General features: G+C 47.5%; 1 protein-coding gene across 4 annotated transcripts in view; it reads right to left on the bottom strand.

Annotated features, from left to right (window-relative positions):
* Nucleotides 1-26,048, bottom strand: part of AP2B1 (adaptor related protein complex 2 subunit beta 1) — a 77,434-nt gene that overhangs the window by 21,341 nt on the left and 30,045 nt on the right. For 3 of the 4 annotated variants that reach the window (XM_054646768.2, XM_054646769.2, XM_054646770.2), the window contains exons 10-18: nt 24,740-24,855; nt 23,531-23,696; nt 23,009-23,107; nt 19,985-20,244; nt 15,891-16,083; nt 6,563-6,604; nt 4,708-4,851; nt 3,309-3,454; nt 755-884 (exon numbers count right to left, since the gene is read on the bottom strand). In XM_054646768.2, coding sequence (XP_054502743.1) covers nt 755-884; nt 3,309-3,454; nt 4,708-4,851; nt 6,563-6,604; nt 15,891-16,083; nt 19,985-20,244; nt 23,009-23,107; nt 23,531-23,696; nt 24,740-24,855 — 1,296 coding nt within the window. The remainder of the gene's footprint in view (nt 1-754; nt 885-3,308; nt 3,455-4,707; nt 4,852-6,562; nt 6,605-15,890; nt 16,084-19,984; nt 20,245-23,008; nt 23,108-23,530; nt 23,697-24,739; nt 24,856-26,048) is intronic. The other variant, XM_054646771.2, reaches the window with a different exon arrangement.

The raw sequence follows: 26,048 nt of genomic DNA, 5'->3' as shown, positions 1-26,048 counted from the left end.
GTTGCTGACCTCCACTCCACAGCCTGGCAGCAGTGGGGAAGAACCTCCTGATGATTTCCAGAGCACTGGAGACAGTCTCTGGCCCAAAGCAGAGGGGGAACATCTCCCTGGATCTGTCCTGTCTTTATCAGATTGACAGCCCAATGTGATAAAGAGGCTCCCCCAGGGAGTGCTGTCCCTGCCATGCACCAACACCCTCATTAATGAAACATTAGCTGCTGACACCATTTCTCCTCTGCCTTTCCTGGAACACACACTTTGCCTTGGATTAAGCTGTCTGGGGCAGGGATGTACCTTTGTGAAACAGGCTGGAATTTAAGAGCACTAGAGAAATATTAATCACTCAGCAGTTGCCATCTTCCCTGCAATTCCTTTAATTGCCTCCATTCTTACTGACAGCTCTCTCTGCCTGCTCCACCACAGGTACTTCCTCTGTTCAGACCTGCCCCAGTTCTTAAGCCCATTCAAACCTCATGCCCAGTTTACAGAACAGTGTAACTGCAAAAAAGCCCTTAATCTACACAGATGCAAGCAGTAGGTTTGAGGTGTTTGAAAAGCCATAAAATTCAACAAGTTTCCATTTCAGTTTTTCTGGGAGAAGCTTGGAAAAGGAAGAGGACTAAATTTTGGCCAGACTCAAGGCCCAGATCCATGAGGTCTGACTGTTTTACATGGTATTGTGTGATTAGAGTCTTACCTCACTGTTTTGGGCACCTGCTGAGCTCCCCCCTGCCCAGAACGAGACAATCCTTACCTGGAGGTTGTTCAGAGGCTCCATTTTCATGACTGGTCCCAGAGTGTTGAGGGGCAAGGAGACATCAATGCTTTGGTTTGGCATCAGAGGTGTGTGAATGGCCAGGGGGGTGCTTGGGATGACTCCAAAGCTGGGCAAGAGAGAAACAGAGGTGATGAGAGCAGCCCTGCATTGTCCAAAATATGTCCAAAATATAATGTTCCTTTTGTCAAGCACCACCTGCCTCATCTTCCCACTACTCCTGAGCTGCCCCTGCTGCTGCTCCAGGGAAGGAGCACAGCTCAAATGAGCAGACAAAGCAGGACAAGGCATGGGAAACTCACTCATTTGCTGACAAATTCACCATCCTGCCCCAGGACCCAGCTGCTGGGAGCTCTCCCATTACCCACAGGGCACTGGTCTATGTGCTGAGCAAGGAATGACCTGGACTCAGAGCCAGGTGCTGTTCCTCTGCTCCTGAGCACTGCAGGGAGGGTGCATCACACACTGCATGGCTGCTGCAGTGGCACAGGGAGCTGGACAGCCAGCCAAGGAGGAACATGTGCCTTGGAACAGCACTGCAGAACAAATGAATCAACACATGCAGCTGCCTGGGCCTGAATGACAGCACCTGGCCCAGCTGCCTGCTTGGAGGCTCCTTCACTGGGGATGTGTCCCAGCAATGTTTACTTGCCTGTTCAGTCCAAGGAACACTGAATTCCACAGGCAGCTCTGCTGAGCATGGAGAAGAGGGAAAACATCTCACATTGAACACAACCCTCCTGTACTACAGACCAGCTGCTTTCCAAAAGCAGATGGAAGCCCTGGTGTTTTGGTGTCACTCATAAATGCATTTCTCTTTAGCAGGATTCACCTTAGCTCAGAGGTCTCAGGAGGTTTGCAGGATGGATAGGTGTATGTTTTTATTTTATTCACTAAAAGCCTGGCTCTGCACAGCCAGCCACATTTATCAGGTTTGTCATTCTTTCAGAAACCAATAAATACCCCATTCTTGGTTCTCCTTAGTTTTCAGCTCTAGAAAGCTGAAATAGGAATATTCCTAGCAAGGGCTTAGCCACATGATTTGCCTTCTGCAGCCATTTCACCTTGGAGGACACAAACCCTCCTGTTCTCCCCAGGACTCAGAGGGGAACCAAACTTGCAGTTGGTTACTAAGGGGCTGTGATATTACAGCACACCAGAGCTTTAGATTTCTTTCATTTTTTTTTTTAATGCTTTATCCCAAGACTGCAGTGAATACCATTAGCAGCAGCAGGAAAGGAGGGAAAGGCAATAGAAACTTCCCAATCACAAACCTTAATATTCACACTTAAAGAACCAGCCCTAATGCAGCAGGCACAGTGGAAAGCATTGACAGGAGAAGAACATTTGTAAAAGAGTAAATAAATAGTTGTAGGTTGTATATGGAGCTTGTGCTGCAAGATGAAAAACTGCTGGTTTATTGTACAGTATTTAAACTTTCTACATCCTCAAAGCAGGTGTGGCTAAAATATAGCTTGATGTATGGGGGGAATAAAAAGAAAAAAAATCACAAAATGCCTTTTGTTCCAGGTTAATTTGCATGAAACATTCATATACAGCAGCTTAGCAAAACTCTCCAGAAAATATGGCAGTCCAGGGAGAACATTTACTAAGACTTATTTAGCATAATGACTTTTCTAAGTAAATCTTATTCGTCCCAAGAAATCCTGAATTTGCAGCAGTGAGATTAAAGAGATGGTTTCAGTGGATCTTCAGCAGAGAGAAGCCTTTTCCAGTGAAGTGATATTAAGGAATACAGAGAACATGTCAGTCACAAGGTACTCTTTGCAGCCTTGATAAGAAGTAGCCTGGTCCTTGCTGAAGATAGCACCCAGCAAACCACAGGATAAGCTCTCTGGAAAGGGTATTTGTGGGAAGACACTGTGGCTGTGCTGCCATGTCATGTCCTTTGGCTGAGATGGGTTTCCAAGAACAATCTGAATTCCATCATCCAAGCTCTGAACTTTCAAGTGGCTGCTGCTTCTGACAGAATTGTTCTGCTGCCTATTACAGGGAGAACATGTGCCACAGGCTCCCAACTTGCAGCTCCTTCAGCGACAAGCAGCTTTATTAAAGAGTCCTGTGCTTCCAGACAGTCTGAGGAGCAGCAGAGCAATTAAGTCAGGAGGCAGAGGCATCATGGGTTGATACTTGTGCAGCTCAGATCCTGCCTCTGTGTGCTCTTGCTTTGCCCAGGGCACTTACTGGCTATAAACTCACCAACCTGCCTAACAACTCATGAAGCTGCTGGAAAACTCCACTGAGGTGAAAAGGGGCAGATGCTGTTTCAGAGCTGGGAGAAGGATGGCACTGTCTGCTGCCTGCTTCCTCTCAGATTCATCAGTCTGTGTTTTCAGCCCTTTCACACCATTTTGGTGTGATGGAGAGGTCAGGCTGTATCATCCAAGCTATTTCCATGACTGCATTATACACCTAAGCACAAGCCCTCCTTAAATTTAGCATTGGAGGCACAAATTCCTTTCACAGGAGGATTCAATCTGTTGAACATGGAGCATTGCTAATTTTTCCTTACCTGTTCTTATTGAACTGAATGGCAAAGTCAGTCATGTGCTGCAAAGCCTTATTGGTGAAGTTCATCTCCATGTAGATGTGTCCCTGCCTGTGGCTGAATGTGCCTGAGATCTCCAATCCTTTAGCTTTCACTGCAGGCAGCCAAACCTTGAACACAAGAGATGTCATTCAGCATGGCCAGCCTGGCCTGAAGATAACAAAACAAGCAGAGTTTTCCAATAGAGCTCAGAAACCCACCTGGATTGGCACACTGAGCCCACAAAAGCTAAAGAAACACTGCAGGGAAGATGGGACATGGGGTGTTGAAAGGATGGAGCTCACCACTGAGGAATAAACTTGCTGCTCCTAATCCATATTTGTTCACAGCACCCATGGAAGAAATCAAATTATGACAGCATTGGTGTGCACAAGAGCAGGGACAGCCTGTGTCCATCACAGCAGAATGAGACTCACCCAGCCTGCTGCTGGACTTCTCTGAGGGCTGGTTGGGCTGTCAGGGGCAGGACAACTAAAGTCTGAACCAAATAAAATCACAGGGCTGATACTATTATCTGTTGGGTTCTGGATTCTCAAATCACCTCTGTGGGAAAAACCCAGACCCAGATCTGAGTGGTGCAAAATGAGCCAGTACTTGCTCAAAATTACTGGGTTTTTTTGTTTTTGTTTTTTATTTTTTTAAATATAAAGTACAATAATTGCAAGGACCAAAAATTTTGAGTACTGTCTGCAGTACCTTGAGATCCTCTGTTTCACAGGATGGTTTAAAATTACCCACCCATGGGGTGCTAATTGAGTGCTAATTTTTGTTTATTCCCTTTCAGGAGCCTGAGCCCCCTGTGGCTGCTCCACAGCCAGTTTCCAGAACCATGTTTTGTGTCTCATGATCCCTCCCCACTCCACGCTTCAGCCAAAGCCTCTGTGATCTCTGTCGCTGACAGAACATTTCTCTGCATTCCACTGCAGCACCATCATCCCAACCACATGATTTTATCTCCACTGTCACGTTGGATTCATCCAAACAAACAAACACACAAACCTGCTGGGAAAGTTGTTGCAAATTCTGTCTTGCCCTCAGTTTTCTGGGGAAGCTTGTTAAGAAGCAGGTCTGCAGGAAAACTGCTCTGACACAACTGAAAGTCTGGGATTTATCTAAGCCATTCTTTAGAGAAATGCTGTCACAGGTAAAATGAGGCAACTGGTAGAATGCCAGAAGTCTGTAACTAATAACTAACATTCCAACATGTGCTTACTCTACTTGGGAAAAGCCCAGGGCACCCCTAATGGGATTGAGTTGAAGTTTTAGCACCAGAAAGCCACAATAAATGGGCCAAGTGAGCAATGTCACATTTGTAGCTCAAGGGGAGGCAAGGAACTGGGGATGGTTGTTTTTCCTTACGTACAGACTTGGGAGCCACATATCCTCCAGGAGCCATCCCCATGCCAGATGAGAGCTCAAAGAGATCGTTGAGTCCACTGACCACTGCTGGGGTGGGAGAAGGGGCAAAGGTGGCTGGCACAGAGGAGGGAATGTAGGTCTGTCCCACCTGGAGGAGTCAAAAAGAACAGGCACTCATTAACATCACGTGTGAGCACTGCTTATTAAATAAACCATGAACTCGGGCAATATCCTAAATATTTTAAAGCCATTTGCAGCTTCCCCACTGATTTATCAATAGTGCTAAATTATGCATTTGAATTCCAAAGCTCTTGGCAGCTAATCCCTACACTCGGCTGTCACCTCAACCAAGCTTCCACATCATTTTTTATAGCTCCAGTTATCTATTCCCACTGTAGAGGAATCTTTCTTCTCCATATCTCCTTCTCATAACACAATATGCTTTGTGGATCTACCCTACATAAACCCAGGGAGAAGAGCAAATTGCTTCAAACCTTCCCCCAGCTACGTCAGTCTTGAGGAATCTGCAAGATTTTGCATATCCAGAGATAGCAAGGGAGTCATGACCGTGTTGTGTACTCCCACCCAAAGCCAGAGCTCTGCATGCTCAGCACTCGGGCCCTAAAGGTTCATTACATGAAGCAGAGCCTGCCAGAGGACAACCTTCCAACAAGAAGGGCAATCATTCCCTCCCAGGACCTAAATGAGGGCATCAAAGCTGGAATATTAACCTTTAGGTGCCCAGCTTCAGAAAGGACAGTCACACTCAAGTTACACTCCCAAATTCTCTTCCTGTGCTTGAGATCAGGATTCCCCAGGCAGCAGCCCAGAAACAGGCAGAGGGACCAGGACAGAGGTGCCTGCTGGGTTTTTGCTGGCCCAGGAGGGCAGAGACCTGGCTTTGTAGGTATGATCACCATGGGGAAGCACCTCCCATGTCCTGCTGTGGGTTGCCTGGCTGTGCAGGTGTCCTGTGCCACCAGCTCTCCTCTGCCCTCGTGCTGAAGGAAGGAAGGAAGGCCAGATTGGCAGGGAAAGGAGGAGAGAGAACGACTGCAGCCACAACAAGGGTCTCTGCAAAGCCCTCCCTCCAGAACTGAGTTTGCTTTTCTCACTCAATTACTGGATCCAGAGTCCTGGGAAGAGGGACTGGAGCTTTCTAGGGGACACCTCTTCTTGCTGTGGGTTGGAAGCACACTCCCTCCTGCCCACTGCATCTCCAAGCCACGTTTCATTCCCTTTCCACGCTCTTCTGGAAGAAGCTGCCATGAGCTTGAAGCCAAGGCTGCTTTAAGAGCAACTTGAAACTGTCCCATGTCCTGGCAAGAGCTGTAGGCAGGAGGACACCCCCAAAGCACAGGCACAGAGGAGGTGGCAGCACTGACCACACAGAGTAGGAAAACTCAGAGCACCTGACCCTGATGTCCAAAAATCCTGCATGGAGTTTGGGAGGAGAAAGCACTTGAGTTCAGGTAGGTCTGTGGTGACACTGGGTTAGGATTACAGGCCAGGCTTTGTGAGTAGGGATAAGCATCCTTGGCCTTTCAGCTGCTAAAGCAGTTGCACAAGGATGAGGCACTGCCAGGGTTAATGCTGCTGCTCCAACTAAAAGCTCTGAGGAAGAAGAGCTAAGCAGAGAGAGTGAACAGCTCTGGCCCTGGCTGCTCTCAGGAAAGCCCAGCTGGACTCAAATCCACATAGGTGGGGACCTGTGTGTTTCAGTTGCATTTCTCCATTTTCAAACAACTTCAGGGCTTTAAAAAGCACCTTCCAGCACTCAGTGGGTGAGCTTACAACTGAAAAACCCCTGAGCTTTGAGCAGCTTTGGAAATTGGGGAAAAAAATGGAATGGCACTTACTGCCGGGCTTCCTCCAATGCCCCCGCCAAGGTCACTGCCAAGCTGAAAGAGAGAAGGAGAGAGAGGAGAGGGAGAGGAGATCATTTCAGCCAAGTGTCAGCCAGCCAGCACGGACCACTCCTGCACAGGACAGATGGAAATGCAGTGCTGGGAAAGCACAGGGAGCAGAGGGGCTGCTGTGGGAGCAGAGTTACCTAGAGAATGCTGCTATGTGAGCAGAGTTACCTGCATTTGCAGAAGTTACTTTATCTGACTTACTCCAGCCCTGGGCTTGAGCTCTTCAGCAAAACCTGGAGTCTGGCAAGGAGCTCCCAGAGGTCCTGCCTGCTCTGCTTGCTGAAAGGTTTTGGTTTGAGGACAACTACCCCATGCCTTCACTGTGGTTAATAAGAATAAAAATCCATCCCTTCTTGTGCCTGTTGTCTGCACCAAAACCTCCCTTTTCCACGTTTCATGCATTGGTGCTTTCCCCTCAGCCCTGCTGCTGCCAGCAGGACCCAAGCAGCTCCACAAAACCCAGTGGGGTAACTGTGAAATGGCATAAAAATAAAACTGACAGGAAGGCTCACTTCCTGAAAGCTTTAGTTTTCTAGGGAACAGCTAGGAGCCATGGGCAAACACAATGCACCTTGGCTGTGTTCCTCAGACAGCAGCTCTTTTCAGCACTGAGGAAGAAAAAGAATGGGATCTGTGCTGCCTCTGACAACAGCTCAGAGAGGGGGGGCTTTGAAGATGCTCCCCTCCCTCAGACAGGGAAAAAACAGCTTCATCATCCACAGCAAAGAGATCTCACAGTGCACCAGGCTATTTCAGTTCCAATTTCTGCCAAGCTGCACAGTCACATCTGAAGTGACCCAAACAGCTCTCCAGAAACACTAAATCCTCTCTGGGGCTCAACTAGAAGCTCTCCCCTCACAAGTTCCCTTTACAAAACACCCAGACCACATTTCCAGTGATAAAGTCCATTTTTCAAATCTCCACATCATTCTGCACGCTCAGGAGAATTCAGAGATCAGGACAGGCTCCAAGGCTTGGCTACAAGTGCTGTTTGCAAGTACATCACCCCTGTGAACAATTAAAATGCATTTAACAGATAACCAGGAGCAAACAAGCACAGATCTGCAGAGGTTAACTCACTGCAGAGACATCTCCAGGCTTATCTGTGTCCCAGGCTTTGCTTCTGAAGACCAGGGTAATTTTTTTTTGCCTAGAACAGGGGTTTTTTGGGGTCACATTCAGACAAGGAACATGACCTGACAACATCCACAGGGGATGAGGATGATGCAGGGCTGAGGTAAGAGCCAGCCCCATTAGGAAAAGGCTGGGCTGGCAGACCAGAACATCACAGCTCACCAGAGATGGTCTCACTCTACTCTTCCATTTCATTAGTTTGGGGAGTTAGTTTGGAGTTAGTTTGCTCTTAAAAAAGCATGTGAAAAACTGGGTCAACAAAGGCTCTGGATATGTTGCTCAAATAAGTGCTGGTGTGTCAGAATATTGAACAAATGCACCATATAGCTGAAGCAAAAGCTCCCAGGACTGCCTATGCTTAGAGCCAAAAAGGCTCTGACCTTTTCCCTCTGCACAAAAAACTTGGAAATTAACTTTGCTCTGATCCCCTCCAGCCTGTTCCCTGAGAGATCTCACAGCAAATGTGTTTTATGCTGGTCAAGAGACACCATAAAGCTTCATACCTCTCTCCATCAGAGCACAGATAAAAAGGATAAATTGCCCTGAGAAGAGCAGCAAAGGTGTAAGACAGTGACTTACCAGAAGATAACTAGCCTCCATAAAACCTGTAAAATGTGACAAATCCCTGTGCTCCCTGGATCTCTCTCCTATTCCCAGGCACCTCTCCCTCCCCATGTCCTCACAGGAGCAACATTAACCACTCCAAGTGGGTGTTAGGAAAGAACAAATCACACACAATTTGCTTTTTGTTAAGAGGCCTTAAGAGCTTTTTTCCTGTGTGGGACTCAGTTTATCCCTACTTGAGGCCATGGTAGAAGCTGAGAGATTCCTCATCTTTTTCAACAGCCACCTCTCCACACAGCAGCCCAGGCTCTGGCTGTCCAGTTTTGCTCAGCTGACTTAAGAAATAACAGATAAATGTGAGTGATTCCAAAGTCAAAAGAAGGCTCAGTCAGAGACCAAAGGAAGCCAGCCAGAGGATGCAAATCCAATTAATATTGAGCTTATAAAATAAGGCTTATTACACTGTCAAGTCTCCCCCACTGAAACAGTCTGACAGAGCAGAGTTCTGTTCTATTGACTGCTCTCTAATCCAAGCCATGGTTTAGATTAATATATCACATCATTTACATCTTGTTACTGGCTCACTGAGGAGTAATAAATGCAACTATTACACCTCATCCCTATTCATAGTCTTGCATGCAGATGAACTTCAAGCTTTATATTGACAGGCAGCGAAGACTGGGGGAGAAGAAAGAATCCAGTTCATTCCCAGGTATTATTGTATGCACACAGGATTTCTGGTTCTGTTGTCTGCAGCAGCAGAAAGGCTGGTTTATCAAGCAGCAAGCATTTTACAAAGGGTATTATGGAAATGACTGAATAATTCTGCATAATCAAGCCAGATGTTAACTATTCTAGCATTTCCTACTACACTCATCAGAAGGAGCTGCAGGGTAGGAACCCAACCTCGAAGCAGCTCCTACACTGATGGTGGCTGCAAGGGACAGGGAATGACATATTGGGGTTCCTTGAGCTATCCACAAGTCTTCCATTTTCCCTAAATGTCAGCCCTTGGGGGGGAAAGTAGAATGTAGATTTATTGCTTTAGTTAAGACTTCAGTTCTCATAAAAAGGAGAAAAAAAGCCCTGACTGGCTCAGAGAATTTACCAGGAGCCTCTGTGTGTTTTCAGATTGGATCCACCATCTCTTTTCCATGGCAGGAAGCTCTGAGCTGCTGCAGCCCCTCTTTAGTGGCTGGAGGGCTCTGCAGAGCACAGCCTGAGCCTCTCCTGGCTCCTGTGCTTGGGCCCAAGCACTGCAGATGTGCTCCAGAGCTGCAGAAACAGAGCCAAGGAGCTGCAGCTCCTCCAGGTCCCTACAGGCAGAGCTGGCTCTAGCCTGACTGAAGAGAGAAGTGACAGCATTTCTACTGCACCAGAAGTTACAGGGGGGAAGTTAATAAAGAACTGATCAATTCCACATCAGATCCAGGCTGCCCTTCCCATTGCAGCAGCACAAAGTCTCTTTTTCTGTTTTTCTTGCCTGTCACCCTCCCATGGCACCGATGCTTTCCCCATTCAGGAACTGCAGGTCTGGTTTTCCTCCTGTGGGATGCCCAAATCATAACTTTATTCCAAACTCAGAGTGATGGAAGAGACTGTAACAGTGTGTGAGTAAGAAGGAAGGAGGAAGACAGAGAGAACAGGAACCAATTACCCACGGAGTGTCCTCTCCCATCTGGAGTGACAGGCAGAGTGCAGAAGGGAAGAAACAGAGATTAGTCAGGCATGAAGTGCTGCTGAAGCAATTCCCCAGGACTGGCAGCTCTGGTTAACCATTTCCATTTGTCTCATGGGCAGACAGACACTCCTGCCAGGAGGACAACCTGGATCTGCCTTACAGGAGAGTCAGGAACAGTCCCACACAGGAGAAGACCACGTTAATACAGCTGCCAGCCCCACTTACTGTGAAGGTGGGTGCACAAGGGCTGGCTCTTGATGGTCCAAAGGAGTTCATGGCACTGCAAACCCCTGATTCTGATCCTAAAGCTGCAGCCTGGAGAGCACAAAGCCTCTGCTTCAGGATGAAGAGCTGCCAGCTTCAGGAGATGAGCAGAGGATGGACAGGAAGTCTCAGCCCCCAGAGGCATAAAAGTTCTTCAAAGAGGAATTCTCTTTATTCCCTCCAAACCTATCCTGCCATAACAGCACCCAAGCAGCCACATGGGTTGAAAGAAGAGGCTGTATCAATAAAAGCAGTGCCAGCACCTTTTCCCAAACTGCATCAGCACCTTCACTTTGCACAAGTTGGCTCGGACGGTGCCGCAGCTGCTCTGCAGTTGGAGGCTCTGCCCTGCAATTCCAGCCCTGTGGAAGCAGTTATGCTGACTTATGAAGTGTAGCAGTGCTGGAGTTACTGCATTAGGAAGGGTTTATTTGCATCTTAAGAGCAGCTTGTAATGAAGTGACTCTGCTGAAGTGTTCATGTGATCCTGAGGGGCTACAATCACTTCTGCAAAATGACGTGAGGCTTTTGGAGCACCAAAAAATAACAGGGAGGGTGGAGCCAGGGACAAAAGCTTCAATAACCACTGCTCAGCAACTGCCTTGCCTTGTGCCCACAGCATCATCAGGGCTTCCAAAGGCAGCTGTGCATGTCCTGGACCACAATTCATGGCTTAACAGGGGACAATTGCCTTCTAGCTGCCTCACATCACAAGCAGGAGTCAAGCACCAGCTCAAGGCGCTGCCTGCACTCAGCAAGAGAGCAGCAAGGAACACAAAGCATTTACCTAAGAGGAATGGGGTGAGATGCTGAGAGCAGGGCTGCTGGCAGCCCCCTTGGGGCAGGTTAACCCTGGGAGAGAGCCCTGAGCTGCAGGACAGACCATGCCTGGGCTGCAGGGATCTCACTGCAGACACACTGTGGCTCACACAGAGGCAGTTCAGAGCCTTGTTTGCTGCTGTTTTGTGGCTGTTTGCACACCAAGCCAGGATGGCAGAGCTCTCCAAACCAGGGACAGCTGTGTCAAAGCTGCTGGAGGACAGGTCACACTGCCAATAGCACGGTCACCAGTTCCGCTGCACTTGCTGCTAATGCTTTGTCCTGCTGAGAGATTTCCATCAGCAACCAAAGCTGAATCCTATCCATTTTCATTCTCCAAAGTGTAAAAAACAAGCTGCTCACAAAGCTCTAGCAGTCCTATGACTGCTACAACAGCTTTGAATCAGACATGAATGAGTGACCCACCAAAATAGCTCCTCTGCCACGCCAGCCCTGCCCCAGCAATGGATTTGTGTCCTTTGTCAGAAATCTTAACAGATTCCTTTATAGCTCATCAAACCTGCACAGCCCAGATGAAAGGAGTCACTCAGCTCCTTGTCAAAGGCTGGAGGAGCACTCTGGGAAAGGATCATCACATCCACTGCAAAAATGGATGTTGGGGCTGACCTGGCACAGCCACTCTCACACTGTAGTGCCAGGAAAAGGTAAATGAAGTAACTTTCCTAAGATTATACACAGCAAATCACTTGCAGAGCCAGGAGAGGAATGTGGCACCCCAGGGCAGACTGAAGGTCACTTTGGGGCTTTTTTATAAAACATTGCTGAGTCCCTAATCAACTCCAACACTCCAGGGTGTTGTCTATTGAGGCCAGACTTTGAATTCTCCACTTGAAAGCAGCCAGCCAGCCAGGGAGGGACAGCAGCAGCCCCTGCTCACAGCCCTGTGGATGAGGCAAGCACTTCAGACTGCTGGAATAGGGATTTCCTCCCAGGCTGCTGAGCCTGTGGTGCCTGGAGCTCAGGGTGAGCTGGTGCTCAGCTCCCACCTTCCATCCCACTGCAGTGATGGAACACAGCCCTGAACAATGTGGAACAGATCTTTGGGGTCAGATCCCCCTAAATCCATCCAGATTACACAGAGGGGCACAGCCCCACCTGTGACAGCCCAAACCACCCTCAGTATTACAGAAAACTGTGGATATTCAGTGTTTATCAAACAGCTTTTCAGTTTAGGACATAAATCAACCTGACCAGCTGCCAGTCTCGAATCAATAATATTCGTGTAGATGAGTGGCTAGAGCATTAAATAAAATCCTTACATAACAGACAATCCAAGCCTGTCCATTCCTGCAGATTTACTGCTCTGCCCAGGGGTTTCAAGCCAACCTTCCTGGCTCCTGGCCACAGTGCCCTGCTCCCAGACAATGCAGGGGCTCCCAGGGAGCACAGTGTGCACACAGAGCTCTCAGGCTCTGTGGACTTGGACAACAAATGAACACACAAAAAAGGTTTAAAGGTAAAAATGTCATGTCAGCACAGACAGACATCCTGCAAAGTGCTGCACCATTGCACAAGAGTTGGGTTAGTGACTGTAACCTGCATGAAATTCAGCCACTTGAGGGAAACCAGCATCAAAAACCAGCTCTGCACCCAGCAATCTGCTCTCCCACATGTTTTATTTCTCCCCCATTAGTGACTGCTATGGCTACTTTACACTGTGGAGCTGGAGATCCCAAGTAGTTTTGTAAAGTGGGGTTAGTCACCATTTTATGGAAAAAGAAAACTGAGCAGAGAAGAACAAGATCTGGCCATGGTGGCAAACAAGGGCACAACCTGCTCCCTAGAAAAAAGCTCTCCAGAAATCCTACAGCAAGTCTGCTCTGCTTATAAGCAATCCTCTTGTACCAAAGGCCCTTTTTCTCCTCTTTTTAATTGTTAACACATGCTCAGCATCTGTGCAGGCATGTTACATTTAATGCCAATTACAGAACTCACTGTGGAGATAAAATAAGATTTACTCACTAAAGAAATTAACCTTGCAAGCAGCTGGAGTCTCACTAGTCATGGGCATAAATATCTGGCAGTGCTGAGGCCAATTCAAATGAACAATATTAATTTGGTGTTTGTGCAGTTTTACACCATTCAGTCTCTATTTAAATGCCTGGACGAAAAATAAAAGCCCACAGTTTAAGGAATGGAAATAGAATGGCATTTTGCTAAGTTAATGCTGCTGTTGGTCTTTCTGGGTCAGTCCCATTGGGACTTTCACTACAAGAACATCCCTCTGATGAGATAAGGGGGCAGAAGAGGGGACCAGCAGATGACACCGAGTGGGTGTGACAAAGTGGCTGAGCTCCTGCCAGCAGCCTCTTGCAAACCTCCAGCTGCCTCTGAGGCACTCACAGGACTGGGGCAATGTCACCAGCACAGTGTGTGTCAGTCTGCCCAACAAAGCAGGGCAAGAAATGCATTAAAAAAAGCTTTAAGGAGTAACAAAAAGGGAAATTACAAAGCAGAAGAATCCAGGCATTGCTGGCCCCCAGGTGTTTTTGATCCCTGGATAAGGGGGAAGATCTCAGCCCTTCTTCAAGGAGCACACTGGGATGTGTCTCACCTCCTTCCCACCCACACAAATCAGGCCTGGGGGATCTGCAGTTTGAGACTGATTTTGGCATGGCACAAATGTGGTTTAATATTAGCCTGAGATCCAAATGCCAATCCTCTTGGCAAGCCCAGCAGCCCAGGGCACTTCCCAGCAATTTGGGTAATACCAGGTTAGGGTTAACCCAGTTTGAGACTTGTTAAACACATGCCCACAGCAACAAACAAACACACTGCTCACATTCACTCACTAATTAAGCTTATTATCCTAGGCTCATTTAGGTTACAAAAGACCTCCACAGCACTCCATCAGCACTGCCAAGGCCACCACTAAACCATGTCCTCAAGTGCCACATCTACACGATTTTTAAGAGATCCCAGCACTGCCTTAGTGCCCATTGCAGGGCTTGAAAACCCTTTTGGTGAAGACAGATTTCCCAATATTCAATTTAAACCTCCCTTAGCACAAGTGGAGGCCATTCCCTCTCATCCTGTCACTTGTTACCTGAGAAAAGAGACTGACCAAAGGAAGGAAAAGCTGGAGTTTGATGCCACAGCCATCCAATAGAAAGCATCCACCTTCAAAAACCACACCAAGATTCAGATTTTTTTTTGCAGTCCTTCCCATCTACTCAGCTGAGAGAGCACTGGCCATGCCCCAGGCACAGCTACTCCCCACCCAGACAGGATCATTTTGTCAGATCACACTCCATAACCCCATGGATGTGCTTAAGGCTTGAGAAAAATATTAAGTAAAAGCCTGCTACCATTTCAACTAACAGCTCCACTGCCAGAGCAGGTCACAAAATTTAGCCCATTAATGCCAGCTGGGAGACAGCTCTTCTCCCAGAACCAAGTTTTACTTCTACTGCGCCCATTTATTTGTGTGACACTAATGAGGAACAAAGGGTTACTGTGAGAGGCCTGGAAGGCAGCAGGGAGGAATTTATGTGCAAGCCATGGTGTGGTACCCCAGCAGCAGCACCTTCTGCAATGCCTTCACTCCTGAAGTGCCTGTGCCAGGTGTGGAGAGGCACAGTTGGCAGTGCAGGGAGAGGCTGCAGAGCTCTCTGCTCTGCTCTCACTGTCTGCTTCCCCAGCAACTCCAGCTTGACCATTGTGCCAATCCCCAGTAAGAGCAGAGTCCCTGCTAGCCAAGGACCTGTGGTTAGAGAGTGCAGAGCCCACAGCACCTCTGCCCTCTGTGAGGGCCAGTCCCATTAAGGGTTAAATTGTTTCCAGCTCATTAGGCCATGAAGCACGGGAGCTGGAAATGTGTTTAACGTTTGCTTTAGTAAGCTTACTGTGGTTTAAAAAAATATGTATTTGACTAATAAGGATTTGTTGAATTGAGGATTGGTTCATCCAGCTGCCTCCTACCTCCGTTATTCAGAGCCTGACTCAGGCAGAGATAACCCAGCCCAACCCATCACAAACCAAACCTCAAGCAACCCAAACCCACTCCAAGTCTGAGAAGCACCCAACTATGTCCCCTGGGGCAGTCTTACTTGATCTGCATGGTGCAAACACACCTGGGAGAGCTTCCTCCCCCTGTGGGGAAGCCAGCAGGGAGCTGGGCATGTGTGTGCTGTGACCCTCAGAGCACAGCACTGACCTCTGCCCTGCTGCTGCTCCCTGCTCTGTGATGTTCTCCCTGCAGCTCCCTCCCCAGAGCAGAGGGGAGCTGGGATTGCTCCTGACCCTGTTAGTGCCAGGGCAGGTGCCTGGTGAGCAGCTCTGGAACAGGGAGGAGTGCCCAGAGAGCTCCCTCTTGACCCCACTGCAATTAAAATGTCACTGATATTAAACCAGGGCATGCTCTGGAGAACACACAAATGGGAAGACACAGGGTTACAGCCTGAGAGATTTAGCACTGAAATTCAGGAGGGCTGGGAATTGGGTGGAATAAATGCCTTCTTGAAAGGGAGCCTGATTCAAATAGAAAGCAGCAAAACACTTTCACATCCATAAAGCAACTTTCTGGTTTTCTTCTACAGGCAGAAAAAGCACAGAACAAATAGATCCACTGACCATGGGGATTCTACAGCATGCAGCAACATTCATTGTAGAGCAGGAAAAAGCCTGCTCAAAGTTGGTACAATAACTCTGGTTAAATCCTCCTGGAGTTTCAGGACCCAGCACTGGGAATTTGGCTCACTGAGCATTGAAAGCACAAAGCTCAAGGCTTTGCAGAGACAAGCACAGCTCCAGTTATCTCCCATCAGCTAAAGAGGATGTGCTGCTTACCAAGCTGTCCAGCCCTCCTCCCAGGAGGTCCACAGCACCCATCTGCATGGTGGTCACTTGGGGCACATTCACAGGGGGCCCTAGGTCCAGGTTGAGGAGGTCCCCCAGGAGGTCACCCTGGGATGGGATGACCTGTGGCTGCTCCAGGTTTGTGGTGGTGGTGGTGCCCACGGGGCTGTCACCAGCATCAGTGCTGTGGGGGGAGAACAAGAAGCAGAAAGGACAAATATCAGTCACCTCTGGTCTCCAGCTCAGGGTCCCAGCATGGGGAAACACAGCAAGAGGTGGTGCCAGCAGCTGCTGTGGCCACTGTCCTGCACCAGGCAGGGCTATGGCACCTGGCTCTTCACCACTTTGAGCACAAAGATTTTCCCTGCAGTGGATGTGGCTTTCAGCCCAGCAAAGGGAATCTTGCAAGGGGTGAACCCTTCCCACCCTGAGAATCAGAGACCCCCTCCAAAACAGAGAGCCATGGGTACCACATGGGCTACAAAACTGAAAACAACATTTCCTACTTCAGAATGAACCTAAAGAGATGATTTAAGGCCCATTGGGTCTGAGGATGAGATAAAAACACAGGGAAAAATAAATAATCCAGATTTTCTTGGAGATCTAACACTGATAAAACCCTTGAGCCCTTACTCTAACCAGTGCAAACTTCAGCACTTCACTCAGATCTAGATTAATCACCTTCTCCTGACCAGCAGCAAGGTCTATCAGTCTTTCCTAATTGAAAAACTCAATCCAAAATTGATTCCTCCCTTCTATCAATAATTTCCTTTCCTCTGAGTTAGCAGGCATGCTAATTACTAGTCTAGAAACACTCATTATACAGCTTCCAAAATTTATCATCATATGCAGTCTGGCTACCTTTTGTATCTTTTATATCCACTTGTCACTGAATTTGATAACAAAGAGAAGGTAAAAAATAACTGGAGAACTCACTACAATGTATTTATTCCTTAAATCCAGAGATGCTCATATTTTAGATAATTAAATTTTTATATCCTGTTTCCAGCAGGAACTGATAAAATGATTTTTAGCTCATGTTACTGCAGCCAGCAGTTAGTGCCCACAATTGCTGTGGGAATTAGTGTCCTGACAAGGTGTTTAACTCTGGGGCTGTTCTGCAAGCACTGCAGCTTCTGAGTAGCCAAAATTCTCTTATCCTCATTCAGCTGTTGAGGGGAAAGATTCAGTGACAGAGTGTAAGCTGCTCCCAATGCCAGTGCCAGGAGGAAAAGATGGAGTGCAGAGTGAATTAGTTACCAGGCAGCAGCAGGAAGGCTTGAAAGCTTCTTCTTTGCATTAAAAGCTTTAGAGCCCCAATAGCACTAATATTAGCTGTCCTTTCTGCTGCTGCTGCCTTCAGCAGGGAGAGTGCTGAGTGAGCTGAAGCACTCACTGAGGCATTCCTGAGGAGAGGTGGTGACTGTGATCCATCCACTCCCACCCCCAGGCTGGGAACAGGAACAGCCTCTCTGGGAGAGGCACATCACAAACCACTCTGCTCCTTCCCAGGATATAATCCCTCCAACACTCCACCCCTTCAACACTTACTCATCCTTCTCCTGATGGAGACACAGAAGTCCCTCCATGTCTTGTGTAACTGCTGCTGCCCCAAAGCCCAACAAGAAATGAGGAAAGGACAAAGCTCGGTTGGTTTGTTTGAAAAAAGCAAAACCCCAGACTTCCATTGGTAAAGAATCTCTTTAAAGAGATTCCTATAAAAAACTTTGCATTTTCTTTGAAAGAAAAGAAATGAATAAAGAATATGTGGGTTAAAAGGGGCAAAAAGACTTGATACAAGCTTTCCCCCTTACAGTCTTGGGTTTGGCCATGGGAATTGGAAATTTGGCCGTGAATTGAATTGAATTGGAAGTTTTGATTGAATTTGGAAGTTCACCCTCCAGCAGTTCCCAGATGTTGGAGTCACAAGGTATGCACAGCCTGAATCAGAATCCAAAATTCTCTGCAGCTACCTGTGAAACAGGGAAATAGAGACACCTGCCCAAGTCTAATCAGACTTGCTTGTCCCAGGAGCCCTGTGAACATCTTCCCAAATTTCCCAGCTGAACTATGGCTGAGCAGGGGTGGTGGGAGCCACCACAGGAGGAAACACTGCCAAGCCATCAGATTGCTCCCCACCCTCAGGACACATCTGCAGCTCTGTGACACTTGGGCCTGCTGGAGAGAGGCAGGAACATTTCACCATCTGTGAGCTGTTCAATGGGTCTTCCCATCAGCTGAGAGCTGCAAGAAACCTGCCCTACAGTGCTCTGAATGGAAAATGAATGAATCCAAATGCCATGTAGGGTGTTCTGCCAACCAAAACTCCTCTGGGTTTATAGCCAGGGAAGCACCACTCAAGGCAGTGCTGTCTTGCCCCTCTTAAACCACATTCACTGTGGACATCTCCCCATTCCCATCAGTCTCTACCACAAGGATCAGCTACCAGAATGGTCACTGGAGTGCAGGAGTTGTATAGAAAATCACTTCACTCACTGTTTGGAATTCTCTTTCACTGGGCACCCTCAACTTGCCTTAAACTGATGCAGAAAACCCCAATATTGGGGCCTCTTGAGGTGAGCTCCCACCAGAGAAGCCTGGTGTGGCATTAACTAACCCCACTCATTTTTAAATTTATCCCTGCATCAGCATGATCAGTGTGCAGCACGCTCTGCTGAGCATCCCTCAGACCTTCCCCCAGCTTGCACTGCTGACTGAGGCCTGGGGGTTTGTTTTTTGAGGCTTTTTGAAGCAATGGTTCTGCCAAAATCAGAAAATACTTAAGGTCAGCAGACTGAGCATGAGCAATGAGAGTCCAGCACAGAGACACTGCATGCAAGAAGATCATAAACTGCTCCTTCAAAAAGCTGAATTCTCTGAGCTAAATCCCCTAAAATGCTATTTGCTGTAGTGACCTGGAACAACAGTGTACAGGAAGGTTGGTAACACCAAAATTCAGCTCATTCTGAGACAAATCTTTGATTAGGAGAGGTAGGAAAGTGGTCACTGCTTTTCCTGCCCAACTGGTACATCTGTACTTGCTGATTCTAGGTCAGTGCAGCCAGACTTGATTTCATAGGCAGGGAGAAAACAACTCAGCTTCCCAAAGCCAGCCACCACAGAAATAGCTTTAGTTGCTAAGAATAGCAGAGAAGTGGTGTCAGAAAATAGAAAAGAAGCAGCATCACACACTGATTTATCAGTGCAACAGCAAAAAATAGCTCTCCAAATGTCACTTTGGGAATATTATTAAGAGGTAAGCCTGGCTACTCTGCCTCTTGCTGCAAAATACACTCATTTTTGTAATTAATACCATTAGTGCAAATAGCAAACTGTTCACCTGAATGAGGGAGCATGGGAACAGGCCCAGCAGCAACACAGCCCCAGCTGGGACTGAGGCACTGCCTGCTCCTGCAGAACTGACCTGCTGCCAGAACTGTGATCCAGGGAGGCACTGAGGCCCCAGGCAGTGAGCCAAAGCATTTCCCCCACCTCACAAAGGTCAGACAAACCATGTCACTCTACCCATCTTTTTTTGAGCCCTAAGAGGTTTAGGTGGCTTTTGCACTTTCCTTGCTTTACAGGCTCCAAGTGAGAAACGGAGTTTTATCAATCCTGCTCCATTTCATGTTGCAGCAGTGAAAGATCCCTGTAATTCCTGTTCCAGGAAAGTGATGCTGCATTCCAGGAGACAGGTTCATAAAGCTGAGCTGGTGCTGAAGCAAAGCTCCTACAAAATCTTCTTCTGAAAGATGCCTGCTCTCACTCTAGTCCTCCTTGCAACAGTCATCCAAAGCCTCTGCTTTTCTACTCAAATTCATGTCAAGAGCTCTTTTAATTCATGTCTTCTCAAAAAACATCCCAGCTTCTCCTCACACAGGAACTTTGATACTTCCTGTGTCTTCTAACCCAGGAACTTGGACACTCCATAGCCAGGATTACATTCTGCAATGAAACAGCCCCTTGAACAACCTGCAAGCTATCAACAAAATCCCTCTAGGATCTTCTAAAAGATCCTGGCATCTTTTGGACTGTTTGCTAGAAAGAAACCACCAACCCCTGATCCCCGGGCTGCCTGAGCTCACCTGCCATGGTGGATGGGCAGGTGCTTGCGGTGGATGCCGTGGCTGCCCTCCACGAAAGCGTTGGGTGGCTTGTGGTACACAGAAGCCAGAGACCCAATGTGGCAGATCAGCTCATCCAGCAGGGTTGGCTCAATCAGATCAGTCTCCTCAGAAATCAGGGGCTTTTCTGAGAGCACCACTTCCTTGGCAGTCACTGGATCCGTGGAAAGAAGGCGCCAGTAGATGTAGCCACGATCCCGCAGGTCTGGGTTGTCAGAATCCTGAGACAGAGCAATGCATCACTCACAGGTCTCAAATCAACTCATGCCTGTAATCACTTCATTCTTCTGGATTAAAAATCCCCAACCAGCCAGCAGCCACAGCCACCAATCTCAAAATGATGTTATAAACTGCTTGCTGAGATGAACATCTTAAAATTAAAAATGAGAACCAAAGCATTAATGGCTTCCTGCTCAGCTGGTCAGGGAGGAGAAATCCCAGGATTTACACCCCACAATTGCCCCAAACCACAGAGTTGCCAACTCCTTCCAAACTTTCCTGCCACTAAGTGTTAGGAGAAATGCAGAGAAAAGAACATGAGTGGTAAAGACTGGTGCACACGAAGAGCAGACACACAACACTGCATAATGATCCAAGATTCCTGGAAACATGACTTACCCAAGGCACTGCTGGACAAAAAAGATGCTGCAGAACCACATCTTAATAAGCCATATTCTTTATAGCAAAAGAGATCTTAATTTATCCTGCCTTTTAGTTATCTAATGAAGTATGGAGAGATGCTAATGATACACACTTAGGGTACTTCATCAGTTCTCCAGCTGTCAATAATACCCTTGTTTTATTGCAGATACTTTTGCCTCTGCATGAAGTGCTAATTATTTCTCTCCTCTTTGAGCAGCTCTGCCCAGAGCAGCAAAGTGAGTGGGGATGGTTTGCTGATCATGTTCTAGGGAGAGGGAGGTGCTGTGGTTTTACGTTGTAGTGAACTGTTCATGGAAACAAGAGCTCAGGTTTTTAATCTTCATTTCAGCAGAATAGCAGGAGAAATGTTAGAGGCTTTTCCTCCTGATAAAATTCCAGCAAAATATTGTACACCTCACTAGCCTTTCCTTGGCATTTCTTTTTCTCTTCTGTGCTCTCATTGCTGCCCTGTTAGAATCTGCATCTGCCATCTGCCTCAAGACATTCTCAAACCTCTTCTTGGAATGAGACTGAGCTCAGCTCATTTTGCTGGTAAGGACCTAAATTAATCTCTCTGTTGTCTCACACATTATCTCTGCAGAGCTGGTTTTGTTTGATGGGAGAATTGTGGACTCTTTACACTTTAACAATCCCTCCCAGACTGTGCACTCAGGATCAGGCAGGGTTTCTGCAAGGGCACACATGAAAGGCTACACTCTCCTACTTGCAGGCACTTCAGATTCAAGGCTGACTGTTTCTTCTCACAGCCAAAAAACCACACTGGAAACTGGTAAACCTACTGAAAAAAGAGGCTCAAATCTCTCCAAACTCTCCCCTCTCCAGGGTCTGCATGCACACCTGTGGAGCAACACAATGAACCCTGGCTAGCTCAGCTCCCCACCCATGCATCAGCAATGGGGATGCAGAGGTCTGAGACTCTGAGACCTCAATTCCTGTGTTTCTGCCAGCCCCAGCTGCTCCACTGCTATTTTTACCAGAGCTGGCTGGATGGAGCTGGCTCCTGCTACAGTCACACCTGCAGTCTGCTGGGCTGACAAGCCCTGAGACACTTAAAGTGCAACAATACCTAAGCTGGGGAAAGAAACACACATGTAATTACTCTCCCACTCAAGTGAAAAACACCATCTCTACCTAGAAATCAGACCTTGAAGCAGAAGGTTTTTCAATGTTTTACAGCCAGTTATCCTACATTGACTTATTATTCATATAAAATACAAAAAGCCAGACTGAATCAACATTGGTGACAAACAGAGAAACAAACCCAGACGCCTGTTACATTCTGAGGGTGCCATTAAATGTTCTGTGAGTCAGCACAGTGGGTTTTAGCACTTAGTACCTCTCTTCTGTTGGCTCAGGAAAATGATACAGCATGCCCTTGGCCCACTCCTCTCTGAGGAGCAGCTCAGATCCTGCCTAACAGCAGGTTTTGAAGTAAGAAAAGCAGGTCATGGGTTTGTTGCTGCTGACCAATGCAACTCCCCCAAAGGAATGAATAAAAGTTTGAAGTGCAGCAAATCCACAGCAATGATTTCTTGCAGCAAAGAGGATCAAAAAGGCCAGCTGATGATTGACTCCAGGTTTTCTGCTCAGAAACAATCACAGCCCATTCAGCTGGCAGACTATTTTTATCACTTGACACAGCAGGTCTGGAGAGGAGCTGGTTTTTTTTGGGCACTTTACCCCCGTCATTGGAGCCAAGGAGTGCAGAAAGATCAGCTGAGCTCTTACCCACCCCTGCCACCAGGATATCACCTCTGTCCTCTGGAACTACAGCAGTTGTGACTGCCAGCTCAAGCCCAGCCTTGCCTGCAGTGATCTGAGCTCATAACTCAGCATCTCATGCATAATGAATCCATGATCTTAACCCACTGCTACAGCCTCCAGCAAAGCTGCCACATTGGCTGACAGCATCCAAGTACAAAGGCAAAAACCCCAAAACTCAGTTCTTCCTTTTTCATAGCACTGCTTAAAGTTTGCTGTTCACAGAACAAAGTCTTTCTTGCCTCTGTTATAGCTCCAGATGTTTCACTGCAAGCCACCTTCAAGGAGAAAGAATTTTGGTTTCTTGATAATTCTACACTGACCCTAACTTTCCATTTAGTGAGTGAATGGGGAAGGAATTTAGATAAAGCAAGAGCTAAGAAGGAGAAAGCAGATTCCAGATGGTAACAGGCACAGAGCAGCTTTTACACAGAGCCTCTTTGGGAGAGAAGGGAACACCCTTGAATCTGATCTACTGCAAAGCTGCCTGGCCTGGCAGCTGGGAGACATCAGCCAGCAGAGTGTCTGCAGGGCTCTGGGTCACTGGATACCTTGGCTTACCTGTGTGGCCAGGCTGAGGACCTGCTGGACCAGCTCCTGTGTCTCAGAAGGCTTTTTCAAGAACAGCTTCACTATTGCAGTCAGGAGAGTGAGCTGCACCTAAGAGAGAGGGGCACAGGAGAGATTAGAAATTCCTTTACTGATATAAAACATGGCTTCAGTTTCCTCACAGCATGACACTGCTCTTTGCCAGTGAAACCCAGTACAATGAGATTGAAATCCTTGCCTGTTGCAAAACACTTTCACAGAGAAGTCCCTGAGCAGCAGGCTGAGGTTTGTGTCATATGCCCAGTACAGCCATTCCCCCAAGAAATATGCAACCTTTGGAACCCCCTCTTGTGCTTCCAAGATGGGAATTTTTGGAGACACACTAAAACTGCAGATTCCCAAGAGTTTTATGTTAGCCCAATATTGAAGCTTTTATTGACAAGTATTGTCTGAGCACTGCAATAACATTTACTGTCCATCCCATAAACACACTGCACAAAACACTACAGATAAAATGCACATTGCAACTTTTACCTGAGTACTTTCATCATGGAAACCCTCAAGGAAACTCTCCAGCAGCTCATCTGCATTGTCAATTCTTTCAGCATATTCACCCACAATCCAGATCATGGCAGCTCTGGCATCTGGCTCATCCAGGGAATCCAGGTTCTCACACAGAGTGGCAATGATGCTCTCATACCTGGTTTGTCAGAGTACAGGTGGATTACTGGGGAGAACTGGACTTGTTTCACTCCATTTCTGCCCACATCATTCTGCAGAGAATCCTGCACTCACGTCATGTTTTGTGTTTCTATACAACAAGCAGCATTTGCATTCAATTATTTTTTTTTTCCCTCCCAAAGCTGAGCACTGAGATCTCACAAGGTCTCTGCAGTTTAATCCATCAGCAAGACCACCCAGATGTGGAGTTTAAGATAAAGCTGCCTTCTGTTCTGTTTGCTAATGGGAATATTTGATCCAACAGTTCAAACCACGAGTCTGAATCAGATCCTGCAGCCTTGCTGGAGGCTCCAGCCTGGTAACTCTGAATTGGGTATTGCACTCCCCCAAGGCTTTACTGTAAACCAGACAATATCCCACAATAATTTAGCTTCCCTTACTCCCATGTCTGGGTATCCCCACAAGCAGGGAATTTCTGAGACTGACAGCAGAAATTGCCAGGGAAACCTGCAGATGTCCCATATTATTTTTTAGGTGATCATGAAGTCTCTGCTGAAAAAAACATTGCTGCAGTTTTGTGGCTGAGGAGACAAAATCTTACTGCAGAACCAAGAGAAGCTGAGTTCTGCCCAAGCCAGAAGGAACACCTGGTGGGAAAGGCCAGCAGTGCTTTGTTTAGCATAACCTGACTGGATCTGGGACCATGGGAGCCATGAACTTTCACAGCCCTGTGAGGACACTTGTACACTTCATGGATTTCTAGAGGGGATTAAAACCAGAACAGCCTGATGCTGTAAACCTGGCCAAATTTCCCTTCTGGCATTCCCCTGCAAGAGCTTTACTGGCTTTTGATCCAGCCTTCAGCACGGAGTGGTGGGGAAGGAAAACTTTTCAATTCAAACTAACAACAAGCCAGGCTGACACCTCATCTAGAGCCTCCTACCAAACCAGGAGGGGGATCACTGCTTCCAGGTTTGCTTCAGAGCCCTGCTGAGCAGAGAGCTGCTCTATTCTGATGATGGCAGCCAAGAGCTTCCAGAACACCCTGAAGTTTCCACCTACTTGTTGGGGTACTTGCGGAAGATGTCCCTGATGACCACGATGGCCTCCTGCACCACGTAGTTCACCTTGGTCTGGATGAGGTCCAGCAGGGTGCTCACACAGCGCTCTGCAGATTGCTGGAGACAGCACAAAAACACCATTTAAAAAAGCTCCTGCTCCCACAGCACTCACTGAGGAATGTGGCATGTGTGTGAGTAAAGGCCCAGAGGACAAGAGCTACAAACTCTGCCCAGAAATGAACTACAGGGGAACAAAAGGTTGCTACAGTGGGGACACCAGCTGGCTCCAGCTCCTCTAGAAAGTAAGAGGAGCAACTGTGCCAGCAGAAAGTTGGGTCAGCACACAAGAGAGCTTGGGAACATCACCTACACTGCTGTTTGTACCACCCTGGGGCTGGTACAGGCCACTGAATGAGCTCTCTGTAGCTTCCCATGCCAGGCAATCAGAGCTGGGAAAGTTCTGATAGGGACTGCAGGAAAGTTTCTAGCAAAGCCAGAAGGCAGGAGAAAACAGTGCTGTCAAAACCAGCAGCAACAGGTTCAGTATTTTTGGGGTGAGGTCACTAACAACATGTGAAATGCACAGCTAAAAACAGAAATTCAGCCGCTCCTACTGCAACTTTCAATTAATTAGTTCAATTCACAGGCACTGCAAGATAACAAAGACTGGACACTGTCATGCTCCAGGAGCCAGGAATGGAGTTAGAGGCAGATAATTCAGGGAGGTCTATTCCCAAACAGCACAGTGAGACAGGACATCACAGGAGCAACCACCTCCAGCAGCAGAGTCTCAAATAAGGGCAGTGATTTGGTTATTAGCAGAGCACACATGAAGCCTCATTACACAGCTGGTGATTAATGTGAGAAGCAGACTGCTCCCAACACTGCCTTCAGAACACTCATAAAGGATTCAGGCTGGAGACAAACACTGTGGGGCACAAACAACAGCAATGTAGGTGGATTTTTCAATTCCAGTGAGTTAACAGCTCCCTCAACTTACAGTGCACTTAAAGGCTGGGCAGGAGGAGGAGGAGTGAAATGGCATTTTAGTCACAGCAATCAGTTCTCTGAGAATGGGCAAAAATGTCAAGGACAAACCTCAGGAATTTGGGTCAGAGACTAAAACCTTCTGGCAGCTTCCTGCCCTCCTGGGTACCTCACACAGGGCCTGTCAGCACAGACAGGCTGACATGAGGATCAGCCAAGGCAGGATCAACACAAACCAGCACTTGCTCTGCCTTTGCAAACTGGCAGTAAGTCATAAAGCTCTCCCCTGAAATTCACACCAAACAGAAGAAAAATCCAATACA

Source organism: Agelaius phoeniceus, chromosome 20 (assembly GCF_051311805.1).
Source record: "Agelaius phoeniceus isolate bAgePho1 chromosome 20, bAgePho1.hap1, whole genome shotgun sequence".
Taxonomy (NCBI): Eukaryota; Metazoa; Chordata; class Aves; order Passeriformes; family Icteridae; genus Agelaius; species Agelaius phoeniceus.
The sequence above is the reverse complement of the archived record's forward strand: the minus strand, read 5'-3'. Positions and strand labels throughout refer to the sequence as shown.